This window comes from Podarcis erhardii (genome assembly GCF_964252035.2).
Source record: "Podarcis erhardii genome assembly, chromosome: 1".
Taxonomy (NCBI): domain Eukaryota; kingdom Metazoa; phylum Chordata; class Lepidosauria; order Squamata; family Lacertidae; genus Podarcis; species Podarcis erhardii.
In genome coordinates this window covers 101,863,029-101,883,232 of record NC_138497.1, presented here as the reverse complement: position 1 = coordinate 101,883,232, position 20,204 = coordinate 101,863,029, and the positions used below count along the sequence as shown (strand labels likewise).

Genomic DNA, 20,204 nt, shown 5'->3' with positions numbered 1-20,204 from the left:
TAACATTTTTATGCTTCAAAGTAGGGGTGTGAATTTTTCGGGATTTAAATGTTTTATCTTTTGTAAACTGCTTTCAGGTTTGTTTGGGTTGTTTTTTTTTTACAATTGAACAGTGTACACTTTTTATGAAACAAATAAACAAATAATCTATTGCTAGAATCAGATAAATAGTGACCTTTATTAACCAGGCAAACCACACCATCAGTGTCTATGGAACTTTGTTATGTTTATATATTACATTAAGATTCCACCTTTACTCCAAGGAGCACTAAACAGCATACATGGCTCTCTCCCCCATAGTATACTGAAAGCTTAAAATCACTATGGAATGTCTACTAAGTGTATAGCTGTAACTAAATAATTTTAACATATATTTAAGCCTGCAACACTGTACAAAAGCAGTGCCAGTTAGTGATGAATATTTTAGTTTAGTGGGCCCAAAGACTGCCTGCTACGTTTCGCTATACACATTTCACCAATATTGAGTTCATTTTTATTAACAAAAATATACAGCTCTCTCCTTCACAACAAAGATAAAAACGTTTATAAAGAATGCATTTGTGGGTCCTTTATTTTTTATATTTTTTTGAACTTAAGTCATTCAATACAGTTTTGAACAAGTCTAAAGAGATTTTAAGGCAGGCATTTTGTATTATATCATTCCCCAGGGTTATATGTATGATCGTCTTTACTAAAGCTTCTTTCGCTCCCAGTTGAATAAATATGCATTTTATTTCACTAATCTTGAAACAACAGGAATAAAGTTTACCCAGGTCTTTTATACCTCAGAGAACAAAACAAATACTACAAATCTTTAGAGAGAAAGGATATACAAAAAAGGCTTGAGGTGAATGTTTCAAAGTAAATATTCTTAAATGATGTGCAAATTATTCCAGCACTTGAACACGATTTATGAAAGCGGATTAAGCAGCAGAAACAAGAACCTAGTTTAAACTGTTGGGCTTCAAAGCCAAAGATGAGAGGTGGTTAGAGGAGAGGGAAGAAGAAACCAGATAGCAATCTATGGTGAAGATTTCCGATTGATATTCTTTAATTTACTCTCTCGTACATTAGCTATCTTTTCACTCAGACTTAAACATAGCAGGAAGTATAAAATTGCCTTCTTTTTTTTACAGCAATGTTCCATAAAATTGAAATATGTACTGGTGGTAATCGAGTAATAATAATGAGATAATTAACAGCTTAATGACTAGTTAACTATTTATTGTTGCATACAAGAAGTGAGCAAAAGAACTTGAACCAATAACATATCATCCATCCAAAAGCAGTTATTGTTTATGGACAATCTACAACTCTTCCCTTCAAGGAGGGATTTTCGTATGGTTCAATAGATCCTTCTTGCTCTCCTCTACCCACAGCAGGCATGTGGAGAGGCACGTGCTGGCAGCCTACAGAGCAGGCTGCAAAATGGGAATTCTGTACATATGTTTTATACCCCCCAGTCAGTCATTCCCTTGCATGAAGCGGAATGCACAGATTTCTCATTGCCTGGTTTGGCTGGACTCACTGCATATTGTAGTGGTGGAAAGGAACGGATGGATTGAATTGAGAAGGCCCATTTCTCCAATTTTTCACCCACTTTGAAACAATCTGTTTTGTTTTGGCACTGTTGGGTGGTTAGGTGAAGAGAACAGACCCCCCAAGTCCCAGATTTACAGAAGCTGTCCCGGTTTCTGATTCAGTCCCAGAATATCCCGCTTTTCCTTATGATGTCCCTATTTTCATCAGAGAAATGTTAGAGGGTATGGTAGGATGCCCCTGTTTTTATTGGAGAAATATTGGAGGGTATGGAGTTATCCGACCCCAAAGCCACCTGAAGGCATTCCTGTATAAGGAAGTTTTTTTAATGTTTAATGTTTTTGTATATGCTGGTAGCCACCCCGGAGTGGGTGGGGCAACCCAATTAGATGGGTGGAGTATAAATAGCAATAGTAGTAGTAGTAGCAGCAGCAATAATAATAATAATAATGGAATAGTATGTCCCTACTTTCATCAGAGAAATCATAGAATCACGTTGCAGGGTATGAGAGAATGGGCAGCTAGGTGAAGAGGGGAAGATAATGAAAACAGCCACCATTCTCCTGCCTTGCCCCAAAGCCCTATTCTTAGGTCCTTTTTGAATTTTGGGAAATTCAGAATAGCTACTGTCACAAAAATGGCAACTTGTCACCTTCTCTGTACAATATCGGTGAAGATTGTACCCATGTATCAATACCACTGACCAACAAATAAAGAGGGCACATGACTAACAACTTTTTATGTCATGGTGTAATAGCCAACCCCACATACTTATGAAATGTTAAGTACAGCCCAATTGTAAAGAATGATTAGTGTTAAGTTCACATGGTTCTGTAATGAGCCTGCTATTCTATTAGGTAAAGGAAAATGTAATGATCTTACCCACAGAAGATTAATATCTAACATTATTATGTCTTAAAATTTAGATGGTTCAATAAAAGCGAATTAAGTGAACAAATACGAGTTTTCTCTGCCAAACGTTTAAATGGATGCTATTTTAAAATATTATTATATTCAAAGTAATATTATCAAAAACTGCAATGAAAAGAATACTGGGGAGTGCTATTATCCTGCTGTAATTATTAGTGATTGCATCAAATAATAAATGACAGAGAAATAATCAAGCTGGAAGCGGGAATGAGGAAGTGGATCCCTTAGTTTAAAAGCTACCAATACAATATAAATTGCCACCATTTTCCAGATTGAGGAGATAGCATCATAACATAGTGGTCTTGATCCAGAGACCCTTAGGCATAGCAAGGGGCTGCATGAATCTGTGTGTCTACACCTGCCCAACAGATGACTGCTGCAGTGAGTTTTACAGGGCCAATTATCTTGCATGGGGAGAGAATGTATAATGAGATGTTTTCTGTGGCATCATAGGAGCCTCTGTAGAACAGACCACTCCCATGTTGCTGTGGTAACTTTTATGAAGGAGCACCAGATGAACAATATCAGTAAAGATTGTACCCATGTATCAATACCATTGACCAACAAATAAGAGGGCACAAGACTAACAACTTTTTATTTCATGGTATAATAGCCAACCCCACATACTCATGAAATGTTAAGTACAGCCCAATTGTAAAGAATGATTAGTGTTTCCAGAGTGGTGCATGCTCTAGTTATCTCCTGCTTGGACTACTGCAATGTGCTCTATGTGGGGCTACCTTTGAAGGTGACCCGGAAACTACAACTAATCCAGAATGTGGCAGCTAGACTGGTGACTGGGAGTGGCCGCCGAGACCATATAACACTGGTCCTGAAAGACCTACATTGGCTCCCAGTACGTTTCCGAGCATAATTCAAAGTGTTGGTGTTGATCTTTAAAGCCCATAACTGCCTCGGCCCAGTATACCTGAAGGAGCGTCTCCACCCCTATCGTTCTGCCCAGACACTGAGGTCCAGCGCCAAGGACCTTCTGGTGGTTCCCTCACAGCAAGAAGCAAAGCTACAGGGAACCAGGCAGAAGGCCTTTTCGGTGGTGGCGCCCGCCCTGTGGAACTCCCTCCCATCAGATGTCAAAGAGATAAACAACTACCTGACATTTAGAAGACATCTGAAGGCAGCCCTATTTAGGGAAGTTTTTAATGTGTGACATTTTAATGTATTTTAAATCTTTGTTGGAAGCCGCCCAGAGTGGCTGGGGAAACCCAGCCAGATGGGTGGGGTACAATATATTATTATTATTATTATTATTATTATTATTATTATTATTACTATTATTATTATTTGTGATGGGTATGATTGCTTCAAACGTTAAGTGTGCTACTGCTGGATCAGGAGAACCAGGTGAATAAGACTATCATTCAGGGGCACTGACTTGCCCCCCACGTTGGGGGGAGGGTACACTAAAACAGAGATGTCCAAATTCATCTGGGGGTATATGCAACAGCAGGAATCCCACCCCACAGCAGGCACTTCTTGCACTAGACCTGTACCAACGTCAAGGGACAACACTGTTTCCAGTCCACAGTTAAGCAATGATGAGAATATTGAGTGCAGGAAACATAAGAGTCCATGGCACCTTCTCTTGAAAGAGTCTGAGAATCAAGCAGCATTCATGCAACATTATGAACCCTGACATGGCCTGAAAGAAACAAACAGCAATGGAATGGGTATGTCATCTGTGAGGACATAGCTCCGTCCTAGGCTGCCTCACTTAAAAAAAATAATGCATCTAGCTGTTTTACTTATGGATATACAAGGAACAGCAATGAGAAGGAGGGATAAGAGGTATCAGGTTGCACATCTAGGACTGGAGGATGAAGAAGGAGCGGTTGCTCCTCACATGTGAGAAAGTCTGGCTTGTAACCCAGATCTGCCCCAAATGAAAAATTCAGACTCCAGGAGTAGATAGAGAGTCTCTATTACCAACATGGAACATTGTCTGCTATCAGCTGACTTTATGGCTTTAACATCAGCCTATTTTTGGTACTTTAAATTTTTTCCTTTTCATTCCTTAGCATTATGCAGCATCATGCCTGATGAAAAAGAGGTGCACCATACAAGCTTACAAAATGTGACAGTGATCCAGAAAACTGCAAGGATCTGCAATTTATATTTACCAGGGCCATGTAAGGCTTCATGCTCACAGGGGATGTGACCTACAGCAGATAATGCAAACCCCAATGCTCTTGTAGTTTGAAGATTGCTGAATTGTAGATGGTGCTGAAATATACTGCATCCTTTGACAGCCATCAATCAAAAGCCTATATCACAGTAGTTTGTTATACCAGGACCATAACATTGAAAAGAATTAACTCCAAAATTGGTTTGAGTTGTGCAAAGCATATTTCCTACCTTAAATGAGAATCTTCCTTACTAATTATTTCAGTTCCATGGTTTGTTTCAGTTTAAATGTAAACAATAATAATTAGGTGATATACATCAGAGTAGGCCCATTAAAACTGTAGCCCATTGATTTCAGTGGATCTCCTCTGGGTATAACTTGGACATCACTCATAATAATAATAATTATTATTTAAATGTATATATTTCTTTAGTTTGCAGAGAAGAGCAAATAACATGAACACCACAGAAATGCATTTCAATTTTTTAAACACCTTTTGCAATGCCCTCATTGCAAATACTGTAACATACCGTCTTTGTGCTCCGCAGTCAAACTGGACAATGGAACGACCACCTGTTAACTGCTAACAACATGTCATTACCAGTTCTCATGCCTTTTTAAAGCAATTTTGGCTCTGGCTGCCGATAATTCTGGCGACGATACTGGTGTGAACATTAAGGGCATAGAAAGCCAAAGGCAGAAAACTGACAATACAGTTTGTGCTTTGACTACGAATAAGTAAGCACATGCTAACATTTTTCTAATTCCACATAATTACTGAGTCTCAAGGGTATGGAAGAAAATTCCAAATACATATTTGTAAGGCAACTCAGTCTATACTATTTAAACACACACAAAGCTTAAATCAGTCGGATTTCACATTGGATTGTTTCTACTTCTAAACACAAAGTTTAAGCACGACAGGGGACCCTCAGAACTTTTTGTAGTTCAAGTGCTGGGTTGTATGCTAACTTTATATCATTGGTGGGAACTTGATCTGTCTTCTAAATCATTACTGAAGAGATGTTAGATTTATGATGCCAAGAAGCATAAAAGACAACAACAAATGGTGAGACAGCTTACTGGCATTTTGCCCAAAAAAATGGCAAAGAGGTAGAGGCCCTTGGATTGTGTCTGTTCACCATGAGCCATTTTTAACTAGGGTTGAATAAAGCAATGGTATAAGGAGTTCTACCAAAGCTAAGATTTACATTCCAATATGTACAAACTAGAAAAAGTCATGCTTGCTAAAGTAATAAATATATTCGATATTATTTCTACATAGATGTATAATTTCGGGACATTGAGTACACTGATGCCTTTTCGCTGGAAATTAAATCTGTTTATTTGGCTATTTATATCCAAATTACTTATCATCTCAGGTATAGCTAACTGGGACCTACATGTACCAGTTAGATAACATTTGAAAGCCAAGGACAAACAACTCGGGAAGGCTGTTGTATTCATACCCTGCTTGCAATTATGAGCTCAACAGTGGCATTTGACTCGATAGTGCTTGAAACAGAATGCTGGGCTACATGGACCTTTGGTCAACCCATCAAAGATCTTAAGCTAAGATCCCTAAGAGTTGGTGAAGTAGTGCATGAAGGCGAGCTGGGTCCTTTATCCCGAGGCCTGCAGCTTGATGATATTCAGCTTTCAGATTCAATGTTGGTGGGTCGCATCCGTTGCTCAAAAACAGACCAGAAATGAAAGGGTGCCTTGGTTCGGCTGATGGCAACCATGAAAAGTGGTCCCTGACCCGTAAAGGACACAAAAAAGTTTCTGGACCTCAGGCCCCCTGGTTCCGGCCCTTTCCTAGTACATGAGGATGGGACCCGTCTTGCCAGACAGCAGTTTATTCATGTGGTGCGCAAAGCTATTGAAGCTTGTGGGCTTCTGGCTAGGGAATATGCTGCCTACTCTTTTAGGATTGGGGCCTTCCGGTGGTTTACCCTTACCGTACTTCCTGCGCATTGGGCAGGAGCCAGATTTAGTAGGGTCCATTCAATGCCTAAGCCAATACCGCTCACATTCTGTAATCAGTAAAGTTGTGGCCAAATTTGCCCAATAACATAAACCTAATATCCGTGTCCTTGTGTGTGTTATTTCCCAACGAGGGGGTGGCTGCAGGGTCTTGACACGCAAATCCGCTCCACTTCCCAGTGGGGAGGAGTTGCGGTGGACCGCATGGTCACCCACTCCCTGCCCTGCCGGGGGTGGGGGACTTTGTCCCCCCTTGCCTGGGGGTCCCGGCCACATCAGGGCCCGGCCAGCCAATCCCCATGGTCAGGGAGGCGTGGCTGGGACCGTTTAAATTGGAGGAGTGAGGCAGAGGGCTTCCTCTTTGGCTTGCTTCCTCAATCACATGCCCTCCCTCCCTATTTTGCAGGTTTAGGCACTGGCCTTGCTATGGACCTCAGTTGATCGCCGTTGAGGGGCCTGGTAGGAATTTTTCCACTTGGCAAATTGGCACTGGTCATGTGGTTTTTGCCTACCTTGTAGCAATCATCACAACTTTGTTAGGGTTGTGGTTAGGTATTGTTTGACCTTGGGAGAGGGGAGGTGTGGCCATCACCTGCCACTCCAAGCTTAAGGGTATTCCGTTAAAGGAATCCGGGGGTGTTGATCTTATCCGAAGCCCAGGTCGGGAGCTAGCGCCATGACACAACCCCTACGGGAACACCAGGAGAGATTGAATTCCACGTGCTTTAAAAACTTAAGAAGAATTTTGCTCAATCAGGCCAAGGGTTACCTAGTTCAGCATCCCACAATAGACTGCTAGATGTCTCTTAGAATCCCCCAAGCAGTGTGTGCAAGTGACAGGATCACTTAGTGAAAAGTCACCATGTCCTCTCTGGTTAACAAGATATATAACAAGCTGGTTAACATCTATATACCATCAACATTTTGTGAACTACTGAATGTGCTGTTTTAGTTTTGAGGAGTTCTTTTTTTAAAAGCATTGTGTAAAAACCAGGCACCCCCTCAATCCTGCACTCAGGCCCTGGCTTAAGTCTTTGCATAGTGTTTTATTATCATTCTTATTTTAAAAAGCATAAAAAGTTTCATTGAACACATGAAGGCTACCCTCCTCCATGGACTTCTGTCATTCCAATATGTTATACCTTTTTTCTGAACTTAAGTTAGCTCCATTGCATGCCACCCCACATTTCATCTTTAAAAGATTATTATTCTTTCACACAAACCCCTTCGGCAGTAAGGCTACCTGTCCATGGAGATACAATAAAGGAAGGAAGGAAGGAAGGAAGGAAGGAAGGAAGGAAGGAAGGAAGGAAGGAAGTTGAAGATGGCCATTGCAGTGCCTGGAATCAAGGGAAGAACACTGAAATGCATGAAAGAAGATGTAAGTGAAATCATGTGTCTTGACCAGAAACTTTGGCAGGGATTCAGACTTGTGGAAACAAAAGCAGTTTTTACCCAGCTTCCTCCTCCCATTGAAGGCTCTACAACCATCCTATGCCCATTTGAAGGGATTCCTGATCCTCATGAGCTGATCTGGAGGAGATAGGCAAGCCTTAATTTTTAAATACAACTGGTTATAGGAATTTCATCCTTCAGCTCAACACACAGTTTTTTCCAAGTGTTTGGACTTCCAAGTATTAGAACAGAATTAGGGTTAGGAGCCATTGGCTAAATATGAATAATATGAATTGTGTTGGCCCAACCACTTCCACTTTGGTTATCTAAAACTCTTTGATTTTCACATTCTCTATGAGGTGGTTCAGTCAGCTTAATATTGTGAAAGAAACATGCTTCTGATTTTTCTGTTCATGCAGGAGAAGTCACAAGGTCATGAAAATCGTGCCCCTCGCCATTACACTGTTCAGGCCTGTAGACCTCTTGCATAAAGAGTTATTTGCAGAGGCCAGCCAATATATCATCTAAACCAGTTTTAAGTTCTCTCATAGTTCCATGCTAATGCACTATATGAAAAAGTACTCTCGATGATCCAATTGTCTTCTTGCACAAATGTTTTGGATGTCCTCCAAATCACTCAGATAGCTGCCTGAATTGCATTACAATAAGCATGCTATGATGTAATATTTCTTTAAATATACATAAGAGGGACTTACTCAAAGACCTTCTGTTTTCTGCCTTTGGCTCCTTAGATTCAGCCTCAAAGCTGCTCAGCAATTCAGAGCTAGAGGATCTTGCAAGCTTGAACTCATTTTTCCTTGACTTGTTAGTCTTCTCTTTGGGCTAGAAGAGAAAAATGATAAAGAAATATATGGAACGATATGCCTGATTTAAAATGACTGATTGAAAGGAAACAGAGACCAAGAAAACTAAAATACGTTTATCCTATGTTGACAAAATAAATATTAAAAGTTCTGAAAAGTATGGTACAAGATCTGTTCAGCACAATGCTGCTAAAATTGTGATACTTATAAGTGGGTTTTGATTCTGCAAATAAAAATGAGAAATGAAAATACATTGGAGACTGCTATATAAAAGTTGGGCACTTTTATGTGAAAATACCAAACTATGAGAAGATTTTTCTTCCATGTCTGTGGGTTGGACCCTGAGTTCATTCCTGCTAGTGGGAGTATGCTCTGAGTAAAGGTCTGTTTAGGGTATGTTTCCACTGGTAGAGGAGGAAGTTACGTAATTTTTGCTGATTCCCCCTTCTTGCTGAAATAACCAATGTCAATTCTCACACTTGAGGGGATTGTTGCAGAAGGTTGATCCAGAATGTGGGAAGTGTTGCTATAGCAAAGTCATCTGCCAGTTCCCCTACTGCAGAGTTTCCGAAACTTGGGTCTCCAGCTGTTTTTGGACTACAACTCACTTCATCCCTAGCTAGCAGGACCTGTGGTCAGAAATGGTGGGAATTGTCCAAAAAGAGCTGGAGACCCAAGTTTGGGAAACCTTGCTCTACTGCATCAAAGGCCTTCTGTCCTGCAGGGAATGTATTGGAGAAGCAGACCCTTCCCTGCACTCCTTGGATTAACTTTTGGCATGATCATGATATCAAATGACTGACAGGTAGGTAAGTTGGGCAATAAAGATCTAGCCCACCAGGCTAAAAAGGTTCCCCACTCCTGTTCTAGGAGTAAGACTATAATCCAGGATTCATTTACTGGCTAATAAATCCACAGAACACAGCACAATTTACCTCCAAGTAAGCATTATAGGATAAACTATAAATTAATTTATAATATGGCTTCTGTTTTGCTTTAAAAACTCCATATGTTGAGTGCAGAATTGAGGTTTCATTACTCAAGTGTCCACATAAACAATAATTGTGAGAAATATTTTTATTTTTGGGGGGGCGGGAAGTAATTTAATTTTTTCCCTTCCTTTATTCTAATCAGCTTAAGGAAGCATATATATATATATATAGTTCTTGCACACCCATTGTTTCCTTACAACAACCCTGTGAGATAGCCTGATATGACAATAAAAATGGTCATTTTAAACAATTAAACACCAGGCATGGGCAGAAGTGCACTTGCCATCACATTCTCCAATCACATTCTTGGTAAAAAAAAATCTGCACAAGAATTAGTGTTAGGGGGGGAAAACACATTTCACTGTATGCAATGAGAGCTTCCACCCCACCCCCACCCCACTGAAATGCTAGCTGCCATGCAGGGTAGAGAATTGATTTTCCAAATTGCAGCCAGGGAGGGAAGGCTTAAATCATGGGTAGGCAAACTAAGGCCCGGGGGGCTGGATGCGACCCAATCGCCTTCTAAATCCGGCCTGCAGCTAAATCCGGGAATCAGCTTTTTACATGAGTAGAATGTGTCCTTTTATTTAAAATGTATCTCTGGGTTATTTGTGGGGCCTGCCTGGTATTTTTACATGAGTAGAATGTGTGCTTTTATTTAAAATGCATCTCTGGGTTATTTGTGGGCATAGGAATTTGTTCATCCCCCCCCTCCAATATAGTCCGGCCCCCCACAAGGTCTGAGGGACAGTGGACCGGCCCCCTGCTGAAAAAAATTGCTGACCCCTGGCTTAAATCTTCCCTCACTGCATCCTACAGTACCATAGGCTATCGCTTCCCATGCCTTGCATGTATTATTTTTTTAAAAAAGAAAGACACACATGATGGCTAATCCTGTGATTAATGTAATGTATAGCTGGGCACTGCAGTACAGTTTATTTAAAGCCTTTTGAGATAATTTCATCAGATAGGATTGCCTTGGCATTTTCAGTTTCAAGGTGTTTTACAATTCTTATTCGTTTGTCTCACTATTAGGGCTTTAAAAGGGGTGTGTAGATTGGACATCAAAATGCCTCCAAACTGCTCGCAACAAGTTCTATTGAAAAATGCAGTGAACAAGGGCAAAAAGGATACATGCTGCACAAATAGTTCTAGCATAATTAGGAGAGTTGAAAAGTGAAGTTTATACTAAGTACATTCAAATGCACATGAGGAGTAGTGGTGGCATAAATAGAAATTGGGAGGGAGAGGCAATTAAAATGGTTGTCAGAAAATACAGTCCTAAAATACCAGTGAGAAAGAAAGGAGTAACAAGAATCAGATACATCAGAATATTTTCTAGTGCCATTCTGGCAAATAAATAATATGAAAATGCATAAAAGACTCATACGTATTAATAGTCATATGAAATATTATATACTGTAGATAGCATAAATAGAAAATGTAAAAATTCATTCGTTATTAAGCGCTTGTGTGCTTTTACAACCCACAGTAAACCAGTGTTGTCATTATTTCACAGCAATAAATGCACCATTCTGTCTTAGGATAGAATCAAACAGCATTTTAGTCCAGCAACACTTTTTATCTGGAATATTTATTTATTTATAGCATTAAAAAATGCACATAGATCTTCACACACACATTTATATAGTGATTTAAAGGGGGGTTCACATTATTAAGTTCACTTGCTTTAAAACTTGCTTAGATGTGTAAGCACATGCATTGCTCCATGATACTTTTATCAATAGCCAAAACAAATACATACCAATCTGTCAATTACATTTTTTATAGCATTGAACCACTCCAGTATGATGAAGTCAATATCTGAGTGAAGAAGGACCTCATTTCCAGATGCTGTTGTGATCTAAATGACAATGGGAATATCATAGGTAAGCAAACTATGTGAGATACACTTTTTCTTTTCATGTAATTCATTTGAGAAACACAGACGTTTCAATAGCTTGCCATTTTTTAATGCCACTGGTTCTAGAATTATGGCAGTTAGGACATATACAGAACGTAGGAATGTAGGAAGCCTACAGTACTTACTCTTGAAATAATCCCCACTGGAAAGTGAACTTTCCAAGTAGATGATTTTCAGTGCTTGGAATTAACTAGTTCAGTTTAATGAAGTTCACTAAAGTAGTTCAAAAATCACTGATTTGGATAATTGCTGAGTGAACTAAAAGTAAATTAAATTCATTTCGTGGTAAAATTCTGAATGATTTCTAGCTCATCTTCACATTCATTCCTACTCCTCCCCTTGCAGCAGCAAGCCTGCATTTTTAGCTTTCTTTCTTTTTAAAATAAGTTAATTGAAAATGTATAAAGAAGGTTAAAAAGCAAAACTTAAAGCCAACTTCCTAAGGCTTATTAGGCAGAGATGGAGGCACTGCTGTTGCTAAGGTTGCTTAGTCATTTAATCGCTGTTACTAAGCAAAACTACAAATGCAGGAACAAAGTGAATAATGCATTTTGCCTTTAACAGCTTTGTGGCTGGCACAAATAAAACAGGATGAGCAGAATAAAATTACAAGGAAGGCTTCACCTGTTGACATTTTGTCTGCCAGACATCTTATTACTTGTGTATGGGTCCTGTTTTACTTCATAATTCAGCATTGCAGCTGGTAAAATTCCGAATGCTCATTTGGTGTGTTTTTTTAAACCAAGGATGATTAATAAAACCACAGAATTGTAGAGTTGTCAAGCCCCTGTACTGCAGTAATCTCAATATGTGGTCATCCCTCCAATTTGAAACTATACCAAACCTTGCTTAGCTTTGGAAATGTGCTAGCAGTTTCCACTGCTGAACCACTAGATCAACTTTTTATAAAAAGTTCATTTGGAAGAATTTGAGCTGAACTAGTTTGTTTTGTAAAATAAACTGGAACCAGTTCCTCTTTTGAGAGGGTGAACTAGCACTAGTTCCTTTTTAAAACGAACAGACGTAATGTCAGAAATGTACGGGCTATACCCATATGACTAAAAAATTTAAAAGCCATGTGGAATACACAAAAAATACTTTAGGGCATGTTACACATGGGGATTCTGCATAAAATGCCCTTCCCATAATAGAAGAGTCTGATCCTTACCACAATGTTTGTGTTTATTTACTGCATGGGTGATGAGAAGGGGTGGGGTTGAGACAGGGCTGATCCATATAACAAAATAATTGGACACTGAGGCATTTTCCTGGCATCTCAGATAATTGTAAGGTGCAATGAGCTAACTCTTATAATGATAATCAGGTACTACTTCATTCCAGATGCGTTGATCCTAGGAGCATCTTCTGAGGTAATGCTTTATATTTATACTATTTATTTATTTATTTATGTATGTATGTATGTATGTATGTATGTATGTATTTATTTCATTTAGCTCATTTTAATCAACTACTGTCAGGGGCTCAGGAGCTGAGGCACAGGGAAGATGGGAGATGGAGAGCGAGGGGGAGGGGGAGGAATCCGAAGGGAGCGTAGGAGGGGACAGTGGTCCGAGGGATTCCATGAGCCTCTCCAGCGAATCAGAAGATTCACAGAGGGGAGCGCCAGTGGCCAGGGGCAGGGGGGTCCCAAGGGGAACGCCCCAGGAGCAAGGGGGCAGCAGGGACTCCCAGAGCAGTAGTTGGAAATCAGGACCAGCTTCCCCACCAGAGCAGAGTGGGGGGGAAGAGTCCCAGGCATCGGGGCCAGTGCTTTCCCCACCAGGGAGAGGAGACGAGGCAGAGCCTACCACACCTTCCTCGGAGAGTCGGACAACGGAAGGGAGGTCAGATCCGGCCAGTGTCACGGAAGAGGGAAGCAGTGATAGAAGTAGTGTAACGGTTAGGAGAAAGGTCACTGGGTTGGCGCGAGAAGCAAGTTCAAATGTACAGGAGCGCGGGACAGCAGAGAGTGAGGATTGGGAACCGGGTCCTAAAGCACACCGGAGGCAGGGGGAGGAGCTAAGCGACTCAGCGTCGGAAGAGTCCAGAAAGGGCAATGCCCCAGAGGGCAGGAGGACCCAGAGGAGAAGAGAGCAGCGCAGGAGGTGGAGCAGGGCTAGGATCTTAAACTGGTGTGGAAGGGGCGGAGACTCAGACGGGACTTCGCCGATCTAGAGTTTAGACGTAGGGCTGCACGCTCTGGCTTTGAAATGGAAATTAAACTTCAATAAAGACTTTTGTACATAACATCAGCCTGGCGTTGGTCCTCTGTGAGCTGGGACCTAGAGGCAGCTCTGACAACTACGAATTTGTTTTCTCCTCTTCATGTCATCTTCCAGTGTCAACACTTCCTAAAGTTTTACTGATTGTTCTCAACTCTTTCTCAACTTGAGGGAAAGTTCCAGTTAATGGCTCAAGAGAATGTAATAACTGTAACTTAAACTGGGACATATCATTGCAGCATTTAAGATGTTAATAGCCCAATGTATGGGCTAAGAAGTGATTCTGTATTAAAAGTCTGTTGCACTTCTTCCCCTTGGTTTTTATTTTTTCCAGATTCTCCACTGCCTCTAAGTAAATAAGGGACTATGGTTGCAATCTTTTGCACACTTACCTGGAGTATGTTTTACAACACAGTGAGGTTTATTTCTTAGTAAACTTCTATAGGATCCATCTATATGGATATTTGAAATAATAAATGGTTTTTCAAGTGTGGGAGAAACCCAACACAATGAATAGTTGGAATTCCACACATAATATTTCTAGGCAAGAAACTAGTCATCCCACCCTGTTTGATTATGTTCTCTTCCTAAATAATAGGCTGTGTGTACAACTTGAAACAGCTGTTGCCTATGGCAGTTGTTCATAGATATTTCTAAGAGCTAAAAATCTAAGCTGACCTAAATAAGAGACATCCATTATATTATATAGACCTGAGATGCATGCATGTAAGGAACATCCATTATATTTCATAGGACTGTGGTGCTCAGAAATAAAGCACATATATTTTACAGGATGCAGCAACTTCTGTCACAGCAACAGTGCAAAGGTAACTAACTGATGGAACCTATCGCTAACACTTTTCAAGTTTACAAATTTTAATTTTGGGCAGGTTTCAACTGTTTTATATGACACTACAAATGTATTAATGTGCGGTGAGAGACATGAATTAGACTAAACACAATGGTCAATCCAATCTAGTGCATCTCTTCCAGTACAAACAAACCACCACTTAAATTATTACAAGAAACAATATTTTCAAAGTAAAAGCAACACACGTAATTAGAGTGACTTTATTTTGAAGGCTTAAGAAGGAAGCAACATAGTTCACTCTTCCGTTGAGTAAATTTGAGCTTTATTAAAATACAAGTATTTCAGCATTGCATAAACATTTGTACCCTTATGATATGTAAAAGAGATACTTCAGTGCTAACAAGACCAAAGCAACATTCATTTTGAAAGAGTCTTCGTCTTAATGTGCTGTTTGTAATAATCATATATAATCGGTGATGTATGAATATATCAGCAAAAGTAGATCATAGAACAGGAAGAAGTGAATTCATTCAAAATACTTGCTATTCGAGATACAGTTCAAGTCTCTTTCTCTGTAATCTTCAGAGTTACTAAACACTTTCAAGAAGACTGCTACTGCTCTCTACAGTTTATATGCATCCACTTCTTAATTACAGTCAGTAATTGACTTTGTTCTGCTCTGTCCTAGACATTCAGAGGAAAGCATTTCCAAAGACTTTGGTTTGGCAAATTGCATTAAACTGTAGGGTTTTTTTTAACCCACTTCTATATATTTCCTACTTAGAATTCCTGATTTAAAAGTTCTTGGAAGGAATTGTTAAACCATATTTGCATTTCTAACAATAGCATTGTTAAGACCAATGGGAATATAATTCAGGGTGGGTGGGTGCCAGATTTGGCTTCAACAATTTACCACTGCAGTCCTAAACAATGTAATAAACAACAACAACAACCAAACAGTCTCCCCATGAAGGCAATTTTGAGCATATCAGCCATGGATGAGAGAAAAAACAAGGACTACAGAAATACAAAAGGGATTTTCCCCCTCAAAGTCTCCAGAAAAGCTGCTGCCCTCTGTTTTGCTTCTGTTGCTTTCTTATTTAAGATCTCAAAAAACAAAACAACCCTTCCTTTTGCGTGCATTCCATTTTCAAGACACACACTCTAAAAGAGAAAACTTATTTAAAGTGGCATTATGAGCCAGTGCTCACAGTGGTAGCTAGCTCAAAGGAATGAAGGATTTGTGCAGTCCTGATACTTTAATTTAGGCATTAGTTCAAGCAGGTGGTTCTGAATCAGGATTCGTGTGTCCTCCTTCAGCCTCTGTCACTGACTCACTGTGTCAGTTTGAAGAGAAAAGTAAATTAATGGGCTGGATTCTGTACCATGCCTTTGCTTCCTGAAAAGCTCTTGAAATGTTGGCAGTGATATCTATTCCAAGAGCTGAAATGAAATAGCTGCCACATATTTGTAAACTGGATTCAAGCATTCCCAGCAGTTCACCAATGTGAACTGGTGCGTTTGTCATTGTCACCAATGGTATTACTTCTGGCCCCAGATCTTCCTCCTCCCATTCCAAATCAAACAGAGAAAACAAGGCGGGAAAGCAGGGAGAAATTTTGAATTGGAGCGCCTGTAAGTTGCACACAATATTGACGTTGACCAGCGATGACACACACACACACTTTCTCAGCTAGCTTTCTCCATCTTCTTCAACTTTCAGTTTATAAACACTGTTTATGCCAAAAAACTTTTAATTAAAGCAAAAAAAAAAAAAACCCAAAAAACCTTTCAGTTCATTTTTCCAGGGATAAAAAGAACAGTGATGCAGCTATGAGAGAAGCAAAAGTAAAACCGGAAGAAATCACCCAACAGTGAATCCTTGCTTGGTTTCGGTGAAGTGCTGGCCAGTATTACATTTCTGCACATTCCCTTTCCTGTTTCATATGGGGAGAAGCAGAACCAGAATAATAGAAAAGGTACAGCAAGCCGTGACACAGACAAGCTTTTATTCCTCTGCCCAGAAGAATACAAGAAGAATCCTACTGGATCAGACCAAAGGCATCTAAGTTCAGCATCCTGTTCCCCACAGTGGTCAACCAAAAGGCCTATAGGAAGCCCACAGGCACGACACAAATGCAACAACACTTGCAGTTGCTACCCACCGACTGGTATTCAGCGATCCCCTTTGTTGTGAATTTGGGTGGAGAAGTGGTGAGACTGTCCCCAGCACTTATCCCACATGCCTCAATAAACAGCTTGTGCCAAAACCTGGCCTAGTATTTGATATTTGCTGCAATGGTGTGTTTGCTTTTATCTCCTATAGGGCTTCTTCTCTCCTTAAGTTTTGATGGGCTTTCAGTCCATTCTAAGAAATGGGATTTCTGTGTATCCCTCTCCAAATTTCCAAAGCAAGTTCTGTGATCCAAATGAATTATGCATATGAAGTGCACACTTTATTCTGTAATTTATTCTGCTTGTCAAACTGGAAAGGAGAGAAGCTACTAGGGTTCTGAAGCCCTGCTTTCTTACAGAAAATCCTATATACCTTCAAACTTTTGTTGGCAACCTTAAGCACCAAACATCATAGATATAGATATAGATAGATATAGATGATATATATATAGATTGACGAAAGTCAAGTTCCTCTGGATGGTGAATTACGCATCATTACTGATTAATGTATTTTTCACAGCGCACTTCTAAATCATGATATAGACACTGGACAGTCAAGGCAAGATAGTACCAAGTAAATATGTTGAATTTGTCATTATTTTTCCCAAGAACAGTTGACAGTCTAGTGATGTGATTCCTCCAGTCTTGTTTTCACCCCGGGTTCCATCTCTGCCATCCCTTTTCACATCAACTTCCTTTTGATTATAAAACCCTTTTTTTCTTTTTTAAAGAGGCTAGAATCATAATTCATTTATTTTATGTGGTATAGTTACATGGACCACCAGTTAAAAATAAGTACATGCAAAACCAGCTGCAGCAAGATGTGTCTACCACACCCTTGGTGAATAGAAACAAGGTCTAATTAAAATAAAGTTTCGAGACACATAGCCATTTAATTAATTTGGTTTTGAGCCTCCTTAGTCATTTAATTAATTTTCTTTGAATTACATTTGAATTGAATTAAAATAAAGATAGGGATTTTTCAGTTTTTAAAAACATGTCAAAAGCAAGTGTACCACTGGAAATAATATACATTCTTCCCACTCCTGATAACCCTGTTTGTTTGGGTTTTTTGACAACGTTTAGGTTGAGTGAATGAGCTGAGGTGGAGGGAACCTTGTATTAAAAATATATATGTTTGTGTTTCACTATAATATGGTTAAGTCTAATGTTCGGCACATGTAAATAAATCAAATAAAGTAAGTCCCATTCCAACTTCAGTCCCCCACTCCATTTCATAACATGATATTTTGTACCCGATGAAGAGTGTTAAATTACTGAAGGGTACTCAAAGGTGTTTATGGACACACACTCTTCAAAAAGAAAGAAAGGAAAAAAGACATTATCAGGCAGAATGTCTGTCTCAGATGATAGTCTTACATTGGTAACTTTCAATAATTCCTTCTGACAAGTCCAGGCTAGCTGACATTTTTTAAAAAAATAAGAAGAAGAAGAAAAGGCTAAAGTATCAGTTTGAATAAAAACTTCCTAACTAGGCTTCCAAGAAAGAGGGGGGAAATCCTGCTAGTTAAAACATTTTGTGAGAATGTATCTGCCTTGTATCCCCCAATGTTGCTAGATGTTAAGTAAATATATGCTCATTGTAAAAATAATTTTTTTTAAAAAAATGTTGCTTTGGCAACTCTCTTATTAAAATGCATTCGTAACCCCCATCTGTCAAGAAAGTTTTGAAAAGTTTGTTTACTTTGGATAGCAGCCCTGTCCAGGGTTACCCCAGCAAACAATGATAGCAGTCTTCAGAAGTTGTGTGAGGAACAAGCCACTAGGGATCCATTTTTGTTTTAATTGGCACACACAAACACTTTTCTGGTCTGTCAAGAAGATCAAGCTAATATGCATGGAGGGTGTTATATTCTCAGCTTTTGGGAGTACTAAGGCTCCCTTTATTTAAGTAATTTAAATGATAGACTGCAAAAACTTTGCAAGTCAGAAAAAATGTTTTATATTTTCATGGGGAATATTTGTTTTAAGGAACAGAAAATGTTATACATATCTAAAGATGTTGAACCTTGTGTTATAATTAACCTGCTTTTTCCAACTCTGTAAAATTAGTTTAAACAGGATAAATATTGCTATATAAAACACCCAACAAATGTTGCCTGCATTGCTGCAACTTTCCCTACTATTAAAAAAAAATAATGGGAGGGTATTAATATGCAGGTGTTTACAGTGCGTGTTTCCATGTCTCTTAGCATGATTGATCTGAATGTAAAATTGCTGGAAATCTCGGCGGTGCCATCATATCAAATCAACCTGTCTATCAAAGCAATTTGTTATTTAATGGAAAGAAAACAAATGTTTGAACTAAATTCACCAGTAGATCTCAAGTGTGTTTAACACTACAAGGACTGGGGTCAAATTCACAAAAGAAGAGCATTTATTTAATTGAAATTGAGTTGAACCTTTGATACTCAAATAATTTGGTCCAGAGTGCTCCTATAACACTGACTTGTATGGCATAATAATTTCCTCCAAAGTGGAACTTCAGATTCATGAGAAAATCAGAAAGTTTCAGGGCGGCCAGTATTCCCAGCTCATATGTTTAAGAGCATTTCCTGCTGTGCTGCATCACACTAGTGCAAGAGACAAGGAAACCCAAAGCTCTTATGCTTAATGGATTTGACAATTTCAGATTCTCTCACTTTCTCATTGTTCAGTTTGCCACAGTTTCACATCAGTTTGCATTTTTTTAAAATTATTATTACTATTATTATTATTATTATTATTATTATTATTATTATTATTTTAAAACTTCTCATGAAAATTCACCAGCCCTTTATAATATACACTTTTGTATGCAATTTCCCTAATGGGATGCATTCTTGTACATTTTCCTCACTTAGATATTCATGAGGCTGTTAGTACTGCTGGTGGTTGTGCAAGTGGCCCCACTTCCCCCACGGCCTCATGTATTATTTGTATCCCACCTATTTGACTGCCTACAGGTAATTGAATGTATTACTGCTTGGTATTATTTGTCCATTGGCATCCGTCTGTCTTGAGAGACAATGGAGTACACCTCCAGGGGTTAAGAAAAAATGATGGGTGGGAAGTGTGTATGATGGGTGGGCAGTGTGTATGATGGTCCTGGGCTGCCCGGACAACATGACCCCCCTCCAGGCCTCGCTGATATGGTAGAGCAAGGTAGAGCAATGTGCTTGGCACTAGCTTGGCTGCAAGAATTGCTGGAAGGAGGTGTACAAGGTCATCCAACTGTCTTAGGGACTCCACTCTGGATTTGT

The 20,204-nt window shown here is 39.4% G+C and overlaps 1 protein-coding gene across 12 annotated transcripts in view; it reads right to left on the bottom strand.

Moving 5' to 3' along the window:
* Nucleotides 1-20,204, bottom strand: part of ARHGAP15 (Rho GTPase activating protein 15) — a 384,487-nt gene that overhangs the window by 176,992 nt on the left and 187,291 nt on the right. For all 12 annotated transcript variants that reach the window (XM_081872770.1, XM_081872775.1, XM_081872771.1 and 9 more), the window contains 2 exons: nucleotides 11,575-11,673; nucleotides 8,710-8,836 (listed from right to left, as the gene is read on the bottom strand). In XM_081872770.1, the coding sequence (XP_081728896.1) occupies nucleotides 8,710-8,836; nucleotides 11,575-11,673 (226 nt within the window). The remainder of the gene's footprint in view (nucleotides 1-8,709; nucleotides 8,837-11,574; nucleotides 11,674-20,204) is intronic.